This window comes from Diabrotica virgifera, chromosome 7 (genome assembly GCF_917563875.1).
Source record: "Diabrotica virgifera virgifera chromosome 7, PGI_DIABVI_V3a".
NCBI classification, from domain to species: Eukaryota; Metazoa; Arthropoda; class Insecta; order Coleoptera; family Chrysomelidae; genus Diabrotica; species Diabrotica virgifera.
The window spans coordinates 31,253,639-31,274,721 of NC_065449.1; the positions used below are offsets into that span (position 1 = coordinate 31,253,639).

Sequence of the window (21,083 nt, forward strand, 5' to 3'; positions counted from 1 at the left end):
CGTAAATTTTTTAGCACGGGTCGGATTTATGAGGACTTTTTAGATTTCATTTATGATGGTATTTTGAACAATCCTGCCAATTTTCAGCTTGATGGTAATTATTGTAGCCTCACTCCTATTTTTGAGTCTAACTAGACCGGTCTAATTGTAATCTTATTTTTAGGACGTTGATCAATTCTCGCTCTTTGTGCATGGTCTCCAGCACACGTTCATGATTTTCATGATGATGAATTTATTTTCCGGTAGGCATGATTTTCCGGTAGGGCTTAAATGTCCTAATTTTAAGTCGGCCGTACACGGACAACTTCAAACAGTTGAGATCGACTGCTTGAACTAGCGACCGCTCGGTGAACTATAATCTTATATTCGCTGCCATACACACGACAGCTCGAGCTGTCGTGTGACCACTTCAGGCTGTCATCAGCACGATGAAATTTCATCGTGCTGTCGACAACTCGAGAGTGGTTGCAAGGCGAGAAGAGACAACTCGAGTAGTCAGCAATCGATCACAAAAGATGTAGTCCAGAGAAATAAGATTTTTCTTGTGACACATCCCCCTCCAGGCCGAAACCAAATTTTTTGAGTAGTATGGACATCTATATTAATAACCTATATGTTTCCTGCAGCCGATTTTGATGATATACATAGTTATAAACAAATGAAGATAAAAAAACGGTAAATTTTCGTTTTTTTTTCGTCTATAACCAAAAAGTTAAGCATTTTAAACAAATTTGAGAGTAAGAACCTCATAATTCGTCTAAAAAATTTCAATATGACGTTCGCTGAATATGTCTATCCTTATTGGTTGCTTAGAAAATTGCAAAATAAATCATAAATTTTGAGTTTTTATAAATATTCATAACTTATGTAAAAATTAACTTATAACATTCTTATTACACGAATTGTTGAGACTTCTGGTGCTTAAATTATATTTTAAATTTCAAAGCAATTGGTCAAATAGATTAAAAGTTATTTAATTTGTTTATCCCAAATTCATTTTTTTTTGCAACACTACAAGTCAGAAAATTATGAGGTTACAGTAACGCTTCTGGCAGTTTATGGAAGAAGAACACTTATACTATTGACTTAATTAAAAAAAATGGCAAAAAGTAATTTTAAACAGTGTAAAATTATTTTGCAAAAACACGTTGATTCTTTGCTTACTTATAAACAATTAGAATAACTTTTTAACCGTTACCCGTAGAAAAATTATTTTTTCATATTTGGAAAGACTGAATTTTTATACACATTTAGAAAGAAAAACAATTGTCCTAGGACACTTAGGGAAGAAGTTAGCCCCCCTTTTTTTTAATTCACATGTTTTTGCAAAATAATTTTGCAGTATTGAGAATTTTTTTTGTCAGTTTTTTTAATTAAATTAATAGTATAAATCTTCTTCTTTCATAAACTATCCAAAGTATTACTGTAACTTCATCATTTTCTGACTTATAGCGTTGCAAAAAAATTAATTTGGGATAAACAAATTAAATACCTTTTAAACTATTTGACCAATTGCTTTGAAATTTAGGGTATGATTTAAGCACCAGAAGTCTCAGTATTCCGTGTAATAAGAACGCTCTAAGTTAATTTTTACATAAGTTATGAATATTTGTAAAAACTCAAAATTTTTGATTTATTTTGCAATTTTCTAAGCAACCAATAAGGATAGACATATTCAGCGAACGCCATATTGAAGTTTTTTATACGGTTTATGAGTTTCTCACTCTCAAATTTGTTTAAAATAGTTATAGGTCTGGATCCCGCGTATGAAAAAAAGTTGATTAATAGCAAGCTGAAAATTTGTTAATAGCTTAAGGGTGTCTAGTCGGACAAACTTTGATATATGGGAACAAATTTTCAGCTGGCTATTAATCAACTTTTTTGAAGTTATACTTCTTTACCGGCGATAGAGGGTGATTTTTTTATATGTTAAAACCTATCAGCCCGGCGCATGCGCATTATAACTTTGTTCTGATTGGATGTTCAAATGACATGTCAAAAATTATCCGATATGGCAGCTGTGGTTTGGAGGTAAAGGCAAAGGTAAACAAATGTATATTATAATATATTAAAAAAGACTAAGTTTTCACTCTAATGGCATATAGCATATCCCACCAGAATGAAAACAATGGGAACCTTCTCTGGTTACACCTCCGAGGCTTCTACAATTTGCAAGCCATACGGATGCTGAGACTAAGGAAGATGAGGGAATTCTACAATTTACAATTCACGTCCCATCTGCTCAGCGCGGTAAAGTTCCAACGAGACTGGTTCCCTTCATACTCCACACAGAGTAAATGTAAATAAAAAATGAATAACCATTTTCAATTTCGTTGCAAAACGAAAATACAGCTGAACCATATTCCAGTCCAATCAGAGAGATCCAATTCAGAGAGACCAATCAGAGAGATTCCAGTCCAATCTCTCTGATTGGACTGGAATATGGTTCAGCTGTATTTTCGTTTTGCAACGAAATTGAAAATGGTTATTCATTTTTTATTTACACTCTCTGATTGGACTGGAATATGGTTCAGCTGTATTTTCGTTTTGCAACGAAATTGAAAATGGTTATTCATTTTTTATTTACATTTACTCTGTGTGGAGTATGAAGGGAACCAGTCTCGTTGGAACTTTACCGCGCTGAGCAGATGGGACGTGAATTGTAAATTGTAGAATTCCCTCATCTTCCTTAGTCTCAGCATCCGTATGGCTTGCAAATTGTAGAAGCCTCGGAGGTGTAACCAGAGAAGGTTCCCATTGTTTTCATTCTGGTGGGATATGCTATATGCCATTAGAGTGAAAACTTAGTCTTTTGCTAGCAGTTGCCGCTAGGGCATCTATGCCATTTCGTTCGTTGCAATTCGGGACTGCACGTTGGGGTTTGTTTTGGTTGGATCAGGGAGAGCAGCATATGTGCCTCCTGATGAGAGACTAATAAGTTTCGAAACCGGTAGAGGTGCTTGCAGCACTCTCTGATTGGACTGGAATATGGTTCAGCTGTATTTTCGTTTTGCAACGAAATTGAAAATGGTTATTCATTTTTTATAATATATTAGTTTTATTGTTGTGAGGACAGAAACAAAAAAGTTTATAATATTGTAGTGACTTGGGTATAAACCTACCTATTTGATCTGCCAAAATACATAGTATGTAATACTTTTATTTATATAATTTGATTACCATCAAAATTTCTATCAATATTCACCTAATATATTGTTTTTTACTCTATGTTTTGTTGTATTTTTTCAATTCTAAATCATTTCAATTCAAAATTAAAATAATTTGATCAATTTTCAAAATATCAGAATATCACAAGTTTAATCCGTTTAGTTAGTCGATCTTCGTAAATAATGACACATAGTGTCCGTGGCTAAGCGGAGAAGGCGAATGAATTCCAATACCAACCGCTCTTATTAGCGCTGGTTCGAGTCCCAATAGAAACTTTCTTTTTTGTTTTTTTTAATACATTTTATGATTGTAAGTATATTTATTATATAATTGTATTTTCAGAAAATACGTATTTAGTTAAAAAATTTTCGACAATTAATGTTCAGACATCATTTGTGGCTTGTTTAATGTGTTTGTGTGTGTTTCATTCTTTTATTATTTTAATTTTTGGCACTGTTCTAATAAAAATGTTTGAGAAGTAGTAAGTATAAATTAGTTTAATATTTAAACAAAATATAAATAAAAAGTATATTAATTTCGTTTAAATCATATAATAGAAGTATAACTTCTTACGTGCGTACAAAGTACACACACATTATTTTTTTTCATACGCGGGATCCAGACCTATTAACTTTTTGGTTACAGAAGAAAAAAGCGAAAATTTACCGTTTTTCGATCTTCATTTGTTTATAACTATGTATATCATCAAAATCGGAGATGTCCATACTACTCAAAAAATTTGGTTTCGGTCTGGAGGGGGTTGTGTCACGAACAGGATATTTTTTTTCCTTATTTCTCTGAACTAATGTCGACGACTACCGCTCGAGTTGTCCGTGGTAAACTGCCCCAGCAGTGCGTGTACGGCCGCCCTTAATGTCGTAGTCTTATTAAAGTCGCAGATCCGTTTTGGATTTTATACTACTACTTTAAACTTTTTGTTTTGCATCCCGCGTCGGGATTCGATTGATGAACCTACAATACATGAGCACGTAAAGGTTGGAATAAATTCATTTTCTCGAGAATGGACAACTTTGGAAAAAAATCCTGAAACAGGTCAATTTTTATTTTTAAATTACGACTTTTTGACATATATATTATACTATTGACGTCATCCATCTGGGCGTGATGACGTCATCGATGATTTTTTTAAATGAAAATAGGGATCGTGTGATAGCTCATTTGAAAGGTAATTCAATTCTCTATTCAGTAATATAAACATTAACATCATTATTTATACAGGGTGTCCAAAAAAAATTTTTTTAATTAAATTTATTGACATAAAAAGAAGACTGTGTGTAATTTATTTAATTCAAAATTCATTTTACTGCTATCAGAAAACAGGAAAAAATGTTTATTTGGTAGATAAATATTGTTTTTTGCTTAAATTCAGTATTAAAGCAGCCAGCCATCTGCCTCGTGACAGTTTTAACATTTAATCTAAGCGAATAGCCATGATTAGTTTTTAAATAAACATTTTTTTCTGTTTTCTGAGAGCAGTAAAATGTATTTTGAATTAAATAAATTACATACATTCTTCTTTTTATGTCAATAAATTTAATCCAAAAAAATTTTTTTTGGACACCCTGTATAAATATATTAATGTTTATATTACTGAATAGAGAATTGAATTCCTTTCAAATGAGCTATCACACGACCCCTATTCTCATTTAAAAAAATCGTCGATGCCGTCATCACGCCCAGATTGGTGACGTCACTAGTATGACATATATGCCAAAAAGTCGTAATTTAAAAATAAAAATTGACCTGTTTTGGTATTTTTTTCCAAAATCGTCCATTCTCGAGAACATGAATTTATTCCAACCTTTACGTGCTCACTGTATACTCGTACACATACCCAAACTTATATGGAATCATCTGATATTTCTTACTATTTCGTGCGAATTTAAAAAAACGAACACACTAAGTCAAACAATATTTATTTTAAAGAAATTTAATAACAAATACATAACAATTAAATAAAACAATAAAGTATTTAACAAACAAATTGAAAGTAGTTGTTTTAAAGTCAATATCATACAATATTTCAATTTAAAACGAATAATGTTTAAATTGATTTTATTTATTTTTTTTTGTATTTTGTGGTAGTTAGTGTTATCACCCCTAGTCCTTATGCAAGCTTCGGTTTGCATGGGCATGCTCCTAATCAAATTATCAACATTTTGTTGTGGTAGGTTGCTCCATCCTTCAAGAGCAACTTACTACTAGCCGTGCGGTGTTTTGTGGATTATCCTGACGAGCTCTAATTTTTCTTTTAAGCATGTCCCACAAATTCTCTATAGGGTTAAGCTGGGGTGAGTAAGCAGGCCACTCCAAACAATAGATATCTTCTGCTTCAATGATGTTTCTAGTCACTCTAATGCAGTGGTCGATCGCGGTCAAAGGGTCGATCGACCGGTCGATCGCCAAAGATTTTGAAGGCGATCGCGATTCACGGAAAAAATACAAATACAGAAAAAATATTGATTAATCAAATTAGCATAAAGGATTTATACAACTTTCCATTGTTGAAAAAAAGGATAGCCGCTCATTTGAATCATGTTTATGACGAGGCAGAGCTTCAAGCACATAGCGAGTTTAAAAGACACTTCTCTGATTTTAAAAAACTGACAGATATTATAACATTCGTGTCTAATGTATTTTTTTTTTTTTTTTTGAAGACGTAGAAAGAATTGCCACACAAATATTCATTACTTTCAACATGGAGATCATTTCCGTCCAAACTGAAGTACCGAAAATAATTTCGGATCTGGTAAGTCCAGAGCGACCGATACTAAATGTTGGTCTTTCATATCGTCCCACAAATGTTTGTCTTTGTAGCTCCCACCATTTTTTGTATCAACTTGTGTGAGCCTGCATTTTCCCAAATGAAGGTAGTGAAATCAAAGTAGAGTAATCGGCTAACTTTATTACGAATATTTTTCATCATGCTTGCATTTGGCCGTCAGTAATTATTTACCATTATATGAAAAACTTGGATGGATGAATCATGGATCAACAAACAAATAAAATTAAGATGAAGAACATAACCTTAATTACAGCTCCGTGTAGTTGTAGTTACAACTTTTTTTCAAATATAAAAATGCAATAAAGCTTTTTATTTTCAAAATTTGTTTTTTTATTAGCAGTCGATAGCTGGACGCTTGCAGTTTATATCGTAGATCCCACGCAGTATAAGTCTGAGCACCACTGCTCTAATGGTATGTGGAGGTCCATTATCATGCAAGAAAATTAAATTTTCTCCTGTTGCACCTCTCCAGAGCCTGACTACAGGTTATCAACATACCTGTGAGCAGTTAAAGTTGATTGGATGAAAATTAAAGGAATTTTTTTACGGATCACAATTCCTTTCCAGAATATTACACTTCCCCTTGTATATTTGTGAACAGGTCTGACAGTTTTCGTTCTTGCTTGTCTTCCTCGACCTCTAAGTACACGATTTCGTGGGTTATCTGATTTTACACAAATCCAGACTTTTTTTGAAAATAGCACATTTTGTCAATTCCCAATGTTCCAGTTTTTGTGGTGAAGACACCAATTTAGGCGATCAATCTTGTGCTGCCTGGATAATTTGGGAACCCATAACTGTGTCCTGCTGTATACTTCTTGATACGAACTCTTCTTCCTATCGTTTCAACTGAAACAGTTACACCTGTAGCTTCCAAAAGCTGCATTAGGAGGTGCAGGTGAGAAATGGTTGGGTGTCTTCCAGCTAATTGGACAATTAAACGATCGTGGAGAGCCGTTATTACTTTTGGCGACTTTCCCTTGCTTTATTTTTGAGCTTTCCTAGTTCCTGTTACCTAGCATAGGTTTTGGACAGAACGCCCTGTATTACGCCTAGCTTTACAGCTATGTCCCTCTGAGAACATTACTTTCTCCACAAGACCAATAATATTTCCTCTTTGTAAGTTCTATAACCCCACATGAGGCATATTTTCGTTTTTGGACGCAAAAGTTAGTTTATTTATTTTCATTCAATTTGCAACTCGAGCAAATAACCTATACCGTGCCGAGCTGTACTATCCGATTGTCTTATATATTTGTTTATTTTCAATAAAAACCTTTATTCTTCGCAACCATAACAAGTTTTTTCAAATGAAATAAATATTACTTTGAAATACATGGTGATTCCATATCCGTACCTCAGAGCAAAACTGTATTAAGTCCAAAATTTCAGTTTTCTACTTTTTTAGCTCACTGGGCTTAAAATTTTCCGCTCTATTCACTGGTGTTACTTATTCGCTGTTTCGACTGAAATTGGCCAAAATAACCTTGTATGAACAGTATTAAGTCCACACTTCACGTAGAGCAAAACAGTATCTTCTGCACTTCAAATGTATTAAATCCAAAATGGTGTATATGTTTCCGAGGGCAAAACCAGATTATGTCCAACAAAAAGTATTATGTCCCACATAATGCAATTCAGGCAAAGCATTAAGTCCACAATCTTTTAAAATTTGGCAAGTTTATGCCTCAGAGAGCACAAATTCACCGACAATTTTGGAATCATGAGACAACCATAGATACAAAAAGACAGTTTTATGTTCTTATCTTAAAAACACCTGTATCAAAAGAAAAACAGAACGAATAGGTGCTCAAGCTAGCCATTGTTAACTGGAAATATTTTTTTACTATTGAAGAAAAGAGACTCTAGATATTTCTCAATCTATTGTTAGATGTTCACTTGAAAAAGTGCAAACAAGTGGAGTCTTAAAATGTGACAAAAGAGGAAAGCAGCCATCTAAAAAAAAATAAAGTAAAGAATGAGGTAGAGGATAGGATTCATGTGCATATAATGGCCTATCCATATCCATATGAAAAATCAGATTATAGTCGAAGAAGAATGGCGAACAAATATTTAGGAGGTCACTAAAATATTTCTACAATGTTTAGGATGTTTAAGGAAGAATGAAATTTGAAAAACATTCCTTCGGGCGAAGTAGACCAAGAGTGGCTTTACAATCACATTTTTAATACAGAATTTAATTTATCATTAGCTGTTCCTTCAAAAGACACTTGTGATGAATTTTTAATCAATCTAAGACAGTCAACGTCTGAAGCTGAGTGAGAAACATTACAAGTGCATGGTACAAATTGAAACAAATAGACAAGGAGATGTCCTTCAATAATCCTGGACAAAAAGTATTAATGATAAATTTACAAAAATGTCTTCCTTGCCCAAAGCTAAGATCCTCAAAATTTTTACAGTCTAAAACTCTGGTATTTTAATTATACAATTTATGATTCAACGGAAAAACAGGCGAGCTGTCTAATGTGGGATGAATCAATTGCTGGTTGAGGTGGAAACGAAATGGCCTCATGCTTGGTCCAATACATTCAGTCATTACCTCAAAGCACAACTTCTATTGTTATTTGGACCAATAATTGCTCATCCCAAAACCGGAACTTATAAATGATTATGTGCTACTTTTATCTACTTTAGAGATACCCAGATATAATAGAAATCACTCATAAATTCCTTTTGCGAGGGCATACGTACATGGAGGTGGAAAGTATACACTTAGTTATAGAACGAGAGGCTAAAAAATGCCCTAATTTTCAAATTATTATCTACTTCATACGATTGGTTACAGTTGGCTAAAATTTTTGAAAAAACAAATATTTCAAAGTGTATGAAATGGAAATTTCTAATCTTAAAGACTTTAACAAACTGCAATTCTTACGATTCGCCGTTTTAAAATAAAAATAAAACTGAGAATAATGAAAAAAAATGAATTTCACAAACAGTATGTATATAATTCAGAATTCAGACAAGAAAATCCTGGGATTCTGTACTTTAAAACAGACTTCGATTTGGAATTTAAGAGTGTAGACTTAACCGAAGAGTTGGTAGAAGAAATCATCAATATGTAGAAGATTCTCTGATTTCGTTGAGAGATACCTTAAATCCGATAAGTACTAAAAAATTAAATGATCTGCTAAAGTGGGTTCCAGCGAGGATTCACGATTTTTTTTCAGACTCTAGTGCATAAAGACACAATTCAAATTACTGATATAGCGGCATTTGTTAAGTTTTTAATTATTTTTTTATTTACTTTAAAAAGTTATTGTTAATTTTTTTTTAGTTAATAAAAATACAGTTGCGTTACAACCATTTCTGTTTTTTTTTTAATTCGACTTTTTAAGTAGTTTTTTTAGTACTCGTATTAATGGTTTTGTTACAAATACGTCCGTATAATATTTTTAGTTCTTTATATCCAAACATTTCCTTAATTTTGTCAAATAGGTATGATATTTTTCGTAATAGAGCTCCGTCTTTGCCATAGGATAGGTAGCAAAATTTATATTAAGTCACAGTCAAAAATTTATTTTTCAGAGCGAAAATGTGTTAAGTCCATTTTTTCCAAAAACAATAATTTTCAAAAAAATTTCTTTTTAGTGGTAAAAAGAACAATGATCATTATTCACATTTATAAGAATTTGCTAAATAAAATTTAATGTATTAAATAGAAAATGTTACAAAACACTAAAAATAATTTTTATTTTCGCTCTCCTGTAAAATTTACATTTTGTGACTTAATACACTTTTGTTCTGAGGTACGGATATAAGTTTTGGGTGTGTGTACTAGTACTAGACTATTCACACCAAAAGTAGCTTGGTCATCGGATCAACCTTTTAGAATTGTTCTCTTCAGATATTACATTATTGATATTATATTGCAGACAATGGCCTTGACTGAACAAGGCTAAAGACAAAAGATGTCACGATTGTCCCAATTTTACACCGTCGAGGTGGGCGACACGAAATTTACCATTCTAAAGAGATACCAAAACCTGAAACCCATTGGATCTGGAGCTCAAGGGATAGTTTGGTAAGTTATCTCCCTAGCTTCATTGCTACAAATAGACTTTAATATAAATCTATTTATCCTCTTGTACTTTTAGGTTGCATTATCATCTGAATTATACCCTATTCCATGAACATACGACTGTTGTGGATTATCTCGACAACGAATATTTTACTGTGCAAATTATGAAGAACGAAAGTAAATTGCAAAATACATTGTTGTTTATTGGAACAATTATTAGAGCCATTTACTTTCGCACTTCTTATGTTGCACACTAAAATATTCGTTGTCGCGATAATTCAAGACAGTCGTATATTCGTGAAATAGCCCATATCAAATTGTTGTGTACTGTTTGGTAACATTTGTCTTGTCTCTGAAACTTGCAACCAAAGAGTGAGACCGCACTAAGAGCAACATAAATGGTAAGCTATTACTTCTGGCTTTGCTACTGCATATCGAAGATCAGAGACAAGATGAATATGCCAAACAATGCATACTTCTTCATAGGCTCTTATCACTATTTATTTCTATGTATCATTTTTTTTGTACATATAGCCCAGTCAGGATAGCCTTTGACCTTACATTACGAGCTGCCTCAAATTTTATTTTTCTATTCTTTAGGGAGGGTCAATATTAATATAAATTTAAAATCTCGACTGAATTCCACCGTTGCGTTTTGCCATTTTGATTTTAAACGAGAACCGTTTTTGCTCAATATCTCCGCCATTTTCAACTTTTCGACAAAAAATGTGAAAACTGAAATTGTTGAAAATGAGATTTTCTATAATTTCGTTTATTATTATTTTTTTCGTGAGGTCGATATTTTCCGAGTTATGGAGGGAAATAGTGACAGTTAGAGCATAATTATTGAATTATCTCGTTTATTTTTAGTTTTACAACAAATATATACCTATACAAAAATGAAGAGAATTAAATTTTCTACAATTTTGATGTCGTTCATTTTTTTCATAAAATCAATATTTAAGGTAGTACGTGTGTGGTAAAGGTGCAAGCGTAAGACCTTATTGATTTTATAGCAATTGTTTTTGTTCAATATATCCGCCATTTTCAACTTTTAGACAAAAATTGTAAGAACTGAAATTGTTGCAATTACGATTTACTACAATTCTTCGAGAGAACCAGTGGCGGTTCTACAAGGGGGATGAATGGGAAAATTCCCCCCAACAGGGTCCAAAATTTAAAAAAAAATTGCTGAAATATTAAAATATATTAGCTGACATGAAACTTAAAATGTCAACAGACAAGTTCAACCAATGAAACCCGCTAAATAAAATTAAGTGAACTTAATGCATATAAGTTATTATTAAATAATAAATTTTATGTCTTTTATGTACTTAGTCTGATTGATGTTTCATTGGAAGTTTCGAAAATTGTATAAAATGTAAGTTTCTTTATTTTTGTTTATGTACAATTATGTCGTAAAGTTAATAATGATTGAGACAATTCAATAATTATGCTTCCCCTCCGCTTCCACTATTTTCCCCCTTAACTTGGAGAATATTGATCGCAAAAAAATTGTACAAAAGAAATTGTAGGAAATTGCATTTCCAACAATTTCAGTTCCCACCATTTTTGTCGAAAAGTTGAAAATGGCGGAGATATTAAGCAACAACAGTTCTCATTTAAAATCAATATGGCTGCTAATGCAACTGCGGAATTCAGTCGAGATTTTAAATTTACACTACTATTGATCTGCCCTAAAGGATAGAATTTTAAAATTTGAGGCAGCTCGGAAACAAAATTCAATGCAATAATTATGCTCCCCCACCACTTTTTACTATTTCCCATGTAACTCAGAAAATATCAATGGCATGAAAAAAATTGTTAAAAAGAAATTGTAGGAAATCATATTTTGAACAATTCTAGTTGAAAATGGCGTAGATATTGAACAAAAACAATTGCTATAAAATCAATCGGGTCTTACGCTCGCGCCATTTCCGCATACATACTACCTTAAATATTAATTTTAGAAAAAAAAATGAAAGAAATCAAAATTGTGTAGAATTTAATTCTCTCTATTTTTGTATAGGAACATTTTTGTCGTAAAACTAATAAAAAACGAAATAATTCAATAACTATGCTCTAACTGTCAATATTTTCCGCCATAACTCGGAAAATATCGACGGCACGAAAAAATTGTAATAATAGAAATTATAGAAAATCACATTTTCATCAATTTTGGTTTATATACTATTTGTCAAAAAATTGAAAATGGCGGAGAGCAAAAACGGTTCTCGTTTAAACTCAAGATGGCGGCTAACGCTACAACGGAATTCAGTCGAGATTTTAAATTTATACTAATATTGACTCCCTCTCTCTAAAGATTAGAAAAATAAAAGTTGGGGCAGCTTCTACTGCAAGGTTAGGCCTGTTATTCATCTAACCCGACTGGAGTAATAGCTTGTATCAAAAACGTTCAATTTTAACATAGTGTATGTGTCTCATCGTTGCAGCGCTGCATTGGACACAGCAACTCAACAAAATGTGGCTATTAAGAAGCTCAGTCGACCGTTCCAGAACGTCACGCATGCCAAAAGAGCATACAGGGAATTCAAACTCATGAAACTAGTCAACCACAAGAATGTAAGTACCTCAGTTTATTTTGCAAATTTTTAATGAATTGTGTGTAAGTATTCATCTCTACCTACTTTTCATATTCATCCAAAACTGGTTTACTTATTTTTTGATTATTAATATTTTGAAATTTTTATCTATTCCGTTGGCCCAGCCGCACACCAAAGAAACATGAAACGAAAAACATGTTTCATCAACCTAAAACACTGCTAAACAAATCTCAAAGTCCGCCTACCAATGAAACGAGTGTGATTCATGCTCATGACACATTTTTATTTTCGGCGAGTTTCATAAATGGGCGGACGTTTATTTGTTTAGCACTGTTTTATTTCCATGAAACGTAATTTACGTTTCATGTTTCTTTGGTGTGCGGCTGGGCTTATAGTCGAGGAAATGAAGCATTTTGGCTCGCAATTTTTTCGCCCAGCATGGATTTACTTGAAATTTTCACAAAAGGTAGGGAATAGTCCAAGGATCATTTTCTATATCATGCTGCTGTACGCTAAAACCTTGGGGGTAGTTGTCACCCCATCTCGGGAGTGGGAATTTTTTATTACATTTTAATCATGTAAATCTATGTAAAAACTAATTAAAAAAAAATGTTTTTTTATTTTCTTCGTAAAACTAATATTTTTCGAGTTATTCTTGGTTGAACGTAACAGTTTTTCGACGGAAAAATCGACATTTTTAGAGAGGTTTTTGAGAATAACTCTAAAAATATGCATTTAATCAAAAAAACTGTAAATATCAAAATTATATCTTGTAACACAAACGAAACTGTTTTTCTATAATATTTTTACGATCAATACAAACCAAGATACGGCATGTTAAAGGTTAGCTTTTTTCGTCAAATGCATAATTTGAAATAATCAAAACCAAATATCGGGAAAACTTTGCATTTTTCCAGAAAAACTTACATGATGTTTTTTCAAGCATACAATAAGATCTTTCAAAAAAAATAATAAAAAGTTTCTAGCATAAAAATTGAGCAACTTATGATAAAAAAATCGGTACCTATTTTTCTCTACGAAAAAAAAAAACAGTGAAAACAACCCCCTAACTACCCTTGTAACTAAAAATTGGTCTTCGCCTTTCTGTAATTCCTTTTATATTTATATTATCAATATACCCAAGAAGTTTGACCTATTAAAAGGCCTACTTTTAAAAAAATTGGAGTTTAAAGAAAAATAAATTTTTTGCAATTTTGCATTTTTTATCATTTTCTTCAAAATATCTCCGAAAATACTGGAGATACGAAAAAAATGATAGACTACTAAATTGTAACTTTTTTAATAACCAAAATTTCCTTGTGCATAGATTTTCATTACAGTGAACAGTTAGCGAGATATAGCTGTTTAAAACATCTAATTACGAGAAAACATCCCCTTATTCGAGCCCTTTAAACCCAGCGCAATTAAAAATTAATTGATCTTACGGAATTTAATTTACATAGTCTTATTACTCTTCAAAAATCCTACAAAACTATTATTGAAAAAACTTTTTATCGCCAAAAATGAAGGAGCTATGTTTATAAAACTAATTTTTTTTTCGAAAAATTCGAATAGTCCCCTTAATTAGCATTTTCAATGTACCTATATAATACCAAAGAGCCGGTTCGTATACTGGATGACTAAAAAACTATTTGTATGTGTATTTTTATATATTTGCAAATTAGTATTTTTGTGTAAATAAATGTTTTTGTAATTCTTTAATTCTACTTTTTTTTCTGTATAGATCTATTGAATTGTCTACTTATAAAAATTGCAATGTTATTAAGGGTGGTTTTTAAGGGTTGAAATATTATATTATATCCCAAAGCATAAAATAATCATTATTTAACCTGTCAAAACCAAATTTTACCTATATTAAAGTTTACAATGTTTTTATATAATTTTTAACAATAAGGGTAGTTTACACCCCTAAAAATAATCAATGCCCTTGAGCATGATAATATAGAATATGAAGTACAGGGTAAGATGATCCTAACCTTAAATTTTTATGTAAATTGATGCAAGCCGAAATTATTCTTTTAGGATAAGTAAAATTTTCATATATAGCTCCAACAAGGGTGGTTTTAAGGGTTGAAATATTGTGATATTATATCTTAAAGCACAAAACAATCATTATGTAACTAATAAGAAGCAAATGTTGACAATATTAAAGTTTAAAATGTTATTTTAAAATTTTTTACAATTAGGGGTGGTTTTCACCCTTAAAAAACCAAAAGCGTACAACGGCTCAATATAGAAAATGAAGTAGAAGGTGAAATGAGCCTAATCCCAAAAATAAAGGGGGGTGAAAAAATATTCGTCCAAAGTAAGTCCGGAAATGGATAAACTGACTAATTTTAAGTAACTTTTGTTCTGTAGAGTTTTTTCACTAAGTCAATATTTTTCGAGTTATTTGCCAGTGAATATATTCATTTTTTCAACAAAATAACCACGCTTTTTAAAAAATTTTAAAAAAATGGTGTATATTATATCACGTCTCTATACCTAGTAGAAGCAGAGTTATAGCAAATTAAAAATAGGTTCATATTCGTCAAATTCCAAAACGTGAAATGTCCAAAAATTAAGCACATTTCGGGGAAAACTCAGTAGAACTTATTTAGTGTTTAAAAAAATCTTCATTTTTGTTTTATAAAAAAAATTTCTAGCATCAAAAGTAAACAAGTTTCGCTCAAAATAAAGTTAGTCCCTTTTTTTGGTAAAAAAATCGGGAAAATCACCCCCCTAATTAGTATCTCAAATGAACTTAATCGTTACGACTTCACAATCACAAGTTTCTTGACTCGTGTATGTATTGTTTATTTATATGATCTGTAAGTTTCATCGGTTCAAAGTCCTTATTTTTGAAAGGGCTGTAGTTAGAAGGGGTTGAACGAGTCACTGATCACGAATGTATGCAAATTTAGAAACACCAAATCTTAATCAATTTTTATATAACAGAAAAACAAAAAAATACATGATATTCAGAAAAGCAATGCTGACTTTTTTTGTTTTTCGAGATTTTTGGTATCTCTAACAATTTTTAAGTTATTTTGAAAAAAAAAAGCATATTTCTCAAAAATAAGCACTTTGAATCGATGAAACTTACAGATGATATAAACACAACATAAGTAAAATAATGTGTGGAGCGGTAACGATTAATTTCATTTAAGTTGCTAATTAGAGCGTGGTCTTCCCGATTATTTTTGCCAAAACAAAAGGGACCAACTTTATTTTGAGCGTAACTTGCTTAAGTTTAATGCTAGAAACTTTTTATAAAAACAGAAATAAAGCTTTTTTTTAAACACTTTAAAAAAGTTAAAATGGGTTTTCCCCAAAAAGTGCTTAATTTTTGGATATTTCACTTCGAAATATTCTATTTGAAATTTGGTGAATATGAATCTATTTTTCATTGGCTATAACTCTGGTTCTACGAGGTACAGATACCTAACGCGTACACCATTTTTTTACTTTTTTACAGGCTATATTTTTGCCAAGAACGTTCTTTTCGACAAAATACTTACTTTTTGAGTTATTTGCGAAAAACCGTCTAAAAATGTAGTTATTTTGTTGAAAAATGAACATATTTACTCGCAATTAACTCGAAAAGTGTTGACTTGGCGAAAAAGCTCTATAGAACAAAAGTTACGTAAAATTAGTCAGTTTATCCATTTCCGGACTTATTTTGGACGTATATTTTTTCACCCCCAAGAGGGGGTGATTTTTTTTCTTTGACATGTAAGCTATGCGTGTGCCAAATTTCATGTCAATCCAAGCGGTTCTTTAAAATTTAGAGCAAAAACCGTGAAATAATGTACTATATCTGTGTGATAATAAACGTTCAGAATGAAACAGAATTTTTTTTCTAAAAAGGATAAATTTTTCACTAAAATGACATAATTTGCATCGATTTGGTTCGACAAATAGTGTAGGTCAGTCTCGGCCAACATACTCGTAGTATTATTCAATATCGAATATTCCACTTATATCAGATTATACATAGTTGTTTTGTATTATTTTCAGATAATCGGTTTATTGAACGCTTTTACGCCACAGCGGACACTAGAGGAGTTCCAAGATGTTTACCTAGTTATGGAGTTAATGGACGCGAACCTCTGTCAAGTAATTCAGATGGATTTGGATCACGAGAGGATGAGCTACTTGCTCTATCAGATGTTATGTGGCATTAAACATTTACATTCCGCTGGAATTATACATAGGGTATGCATATTTTTGATAATATTTTAACATAATTATAGTTTGTTAAAATAAAAAAAATAATATAGTTTTTCTGGATAAATTAAGCTATACCTACTGGAAATTAGCAATTTTATTTTGATCTTCGGTATTTACATACAGTATGGTGCAAATGAAAGGAATGAATTTGTTATTTCGTAAACAGGCGACTTTGAGAAAAAATGTTGTTCTGAAGCTATTTTCTTGTGGCATTTTTATAATTAAGTATTTTCTATGGAAAATAAGCCACAATTTTACTAAAAAATGAATTTATTAACGTTTCGAAGCCCAAATCGAATTTTTTGTTTTTACGACGGATATTCTTGAGTTGGGATTGATTTCATGTAATCGAATGAACTATCTTTCAGTAAAGTCGTCCCTGGAACGCAACTCATAAATATTGGCGATATCATTTTAAAAAGTCTTCTACTTTAAAATGTATAATATACGTCTGAATTGCCAATATAAATGAATCAGATTAAATAAATTATTAGAAGAATTTTTTTACTTATTAACAACATTTTTGTTTATTTTAATAGTATGTATTTTGTATTTTGACAACGAAACCCGATTTGGGCTTCGAAACGTTAATAAATTCATTTTTTAGTAAAATTGTGGCTTATTTTCCATAGAAAATACTTAATTTGAGAAAAAATCCCGAAACAGGTCAATTTTTATTTTTAAATTATGATATTTTGACATATATGTCATACTCGTTACTTTGCGTTTACAGCAATTTCAAAATGTCTAAAAAGCAAAAGTGTTAAATAATTGGAAAGTGTGGTTGGACCATCTTGCTGTTTATGCTTTAAAATAAAAGGTATTACTTCTTCTTCTTCTTCTTAAAGTTCCCTTTCCTATCGGAGGTTGGATATCATAATGGCTATGGTCACTTTGTTGGCTGCTGCTCTGAACAGTTGTAAGGAACTACAGTTAAACCATTCTCTAAGGTTCCTCAGCCAGGAAATGCGTCTTCTTCCTATGCTTCTTCTTCCTTGGATCCTTCCTTGCATAATAATTCTCAGCAACTCATATTTTTCTCCTCTGGTAATGTGACCCAAATATTCCAGTTCTCTAGTTTTTATACTGTTCATAATTTCTAACTCCTTATTTAAACGTCGTAGCACTTCAACATTGGTAATCCTTTGAACCCACTGATTTTCAATATTCTTCTGTAACACCACATTTCGAACGCTTCTATTTTTCTTATGTGTTGTGTCTCTTCAATGTCCAAGCTTCCATTCCGTATAGTAATATAGAAAATATGTAGCATCTTAGAGCCCTCAATCTGAGAGGCAACTGAAGGTCTTTGTTTGTAAGCAGTGTCTTCATTTTTATAAATGCTTGCCTTGCAGTTTCAATTCGGACTTTGGTCATTTCTTTGCTTTGGTCATTTTTGTCATCAACCCAGGTTCCCAGATATTTGTATGTCTTTAATTTTTCTATTTGGGTTTGCTCTATCATTAAACTTTTCTTTAGGTTTTTTCTTAAAAAATATTACATAAAATAAAAGGTATTACATTTTGTCATAAAGAAGACAACTACTATTTTTGTGGGTTAGCCCAGTATTGTGACCATAGCCTCATTTATGGGTGTTAACTATTGAATTTTATAAGAAACTCGAATTTTTTATACGAAATGAAGTATTTGAATATATATTTTAATAACTACTGTTGTTTTCTTAGGACTTAAAACCCAGCAACATAGTAGTGAAATCAGATTGTACTCTTAAGATACTCGACTTCGGTTTAGCAAGAACCGCAGGTACAACATTCATGATGACCCCTTACGTCGTTACCAGATACTATAGGGCGCCTGAAGTCATATTAGGTATGGGATATACCGAAAATGTGGATATTTGGAGTGTTGGTTGTATCATGGGGGAAATGATCCGTGGGGGAGTACTGTTTCCTGGCACTGATCACATAGATCAGTGGAATAAAATTATAGGTGAGTTAGATTAGTTGTGTAAGTCAAAAAATATATCATCAAATACTTGTTTTATCAGTTTGTGATTGAATGATATTCAATTCTAATACCACTGAATGATTAAGCAAATGATAGGTCGTTGAATAAGTTTTTTGAAGTTCAATAAGAGAGGGTGTTGTTACTAGCCTAATTTTTGAAGTTATACTTCTTTAGGCGCGATTGAGAGTAAAATTTCATAATTCTGCGCGCATGCGCACACAGACAATATGGCGTTTAGTTGCTAAATCTTTCAAGGTATGTACAGTCCGTCTAATTTACTTACCGTTGCACGTCATTATCTACGCCAGAGAACTAAGTTGACATAGTTGCCAAAGTATAAAAAAATCCTGAATCCATTTTAAATCAAATAGATCACATAATTATTGTAAACGTGGATTATACAACAAAACAAATTAATATTCAATGTAAATAAATAAAAACTTAGAAATAGAGAAAGAGAAGAAATAGAGAACAAGAATTAAGTTATAATCATTTAAGATTTGCAGTGCAAGCGTTTTTGCACTGCATTGTTTAATTATTAAAAAACGGCTCCGAACTCTTGGGAGAAGCCGATAGGTTTCTTTGTATATGTCTACAATAACAACTAAAAAAGTTGTCAGATACCTCGATTATTCCAAGTCGTGATAAAATTAGGTGAAATTTATATTTTTATAGTAGAGGATCTTTTTATAGTAAAGTGAATAATAAAAACAATAAATATAATAGAACATATACTTATAGTAAAGAATACATATAAACAAATATGAAGTGTCATCACCGCAACTGTCAAATAAATATTACCAATTTATTCTAAAATGTCACCTTCATTCGATTACAATTACTGTGTGTTCCGAACAAATGTGCTTCATAAAAACGCTTTATAAACCATTTATACAAATTAAATGAAACATATTGTGTATTTCTTTAGGTTAACATTAATAGAAATCTTCAAATATTATTTCTACGCGTATATAATAAAATATGTCTAGTGGCTGTAATTCCAGTGTACTCGGCAAAATGATTCTAAAAAAGAACACACCTACCGCCAAATATTTCGTGTTGGTATCATGCGACGTCACAGGCTATGACGCGGATGACGTGCAACGGTTAGTAAATTAGACGAAGTATATAAATATATCAGTGCAAGAAAAGGCGTGAAAAGAATAAATTAGTGTTTTTAGTAAATATATTTATTATAATTTTTGTGTCTTTGGATTTGTCTTCCTCAGGAGTAAGATGAGTATTATTAAAACATTTTATTGTATATTTATTATACTTCACCTTGTCTGTTTGTTACCGTGAATTGTCATTAGGCACGTCCGAACCGATACAGACAAGTCCTCGTAGCGTATTTGGTATAGCATTCGGCCAGAGATCGAGAGGTCTTGAGTTCGAATCCGGAGCAATCCTATACTTTTTTTTATTTTTTTGAAAGCGGTGTAAGCACAAAATTAGTTTGGTGTTAAAAAAAATTAAAACAAACTGTTGGAAGTATATTTATTTTTAAGAAATCATATAATAGAAGTATAACTTCTTACGTGCGTACAAAGTACACACACATTCTTTTTTTGTTATTTTTGAACACTCTTCCTATGAATGTATGTGAAGTTTCATTTCAATCTGTTAAATCATTATTTGTTTAAGAGCTGTTTAGTGTCGACGTGTATTTTTTATAATGGAAAAAATGAAGTACGAGGATAGATTGATATAGAACTAAGTATTTGATAGATGGCGTTTTCTTGATACCGAATTGCTCTCGGTTTTGACATTTGCTATTCATGACATGACGTCTGTCAAAATTTTAAGACGGAAAACTATTAGTTTGGTTTTTACAGCCGTCAGAAGCAAACAAGTTTTGTGTTTTCAGAAAAATGGAAAAAATCTAGTATCGTTCGGTGATTAAGTTCCTCCACAAAAAGGGGAAAACGAATGCGCAATTCAAAGCCGACCTGGACAAGTATATGGTGAGGCTGCACTTTCGTTAGCAACAGTAAAATTTTGAAAAGCTGAATTTGTTTGTGGTCGTACGAGTGTTTTGAGCGTCCCGGGCGGCTAAATGAAGTCACCACGCCGGAAATGATCAACAAAGTCCATGACATGATTATGACAGATCGTCGAATTAAGTTCCGCGAGTTACTAGAGGCCCTAAACATTTCCTACCAACGCGTACACAACATCATTCACCATCATCTGGACATGAAAAAGCTATCCGCGCGATGGCTGCCGCGTTTGGTGACAATCGGCCAAATGCGAAAACGTGTGACCACTTCGGAGACACTTAACGATCCCAATAACTGAG

General features: G+C 32.0%; 1 protein-coding gene across 4 annotated transcripts in view; it reads left to right on the plus strand.

The window, feature by feature from the left end:
* Positions 1-21,083, plus strand: part of LOC114332949 (stress-activated protein kinase JNK) — a 121,311-nt gene that overhangs the window by 58,050 nt on the left and 42,178 nt on the right. For all 4 annotated transcript variants that reach the window (XM_028282755.2, XM_050656319.1, XM_028282754.2 and 1 more), the window contains exons 3-6: positions 9,874-10,022; positions 12,473-12,602; positions 16,604-16,801; positions 18,502-18,766. In XM_028282755.2, coding sequence (XP_028138556.1) covers positions 9,910-10,022; positions 12,473-12,602; positions 16,604-16,801; positions 18,502-18,766 — 706 coding nt within the window. In that variant the 5' untranslated portion in view covers positions 9,874-9,909. The remainder of the gene's footprint in view (positions 1-9,873; positions 10,023-12,472; positions 12,603-16,603; positions 16,802-18,501; positions 18,767-21,083) is intronic.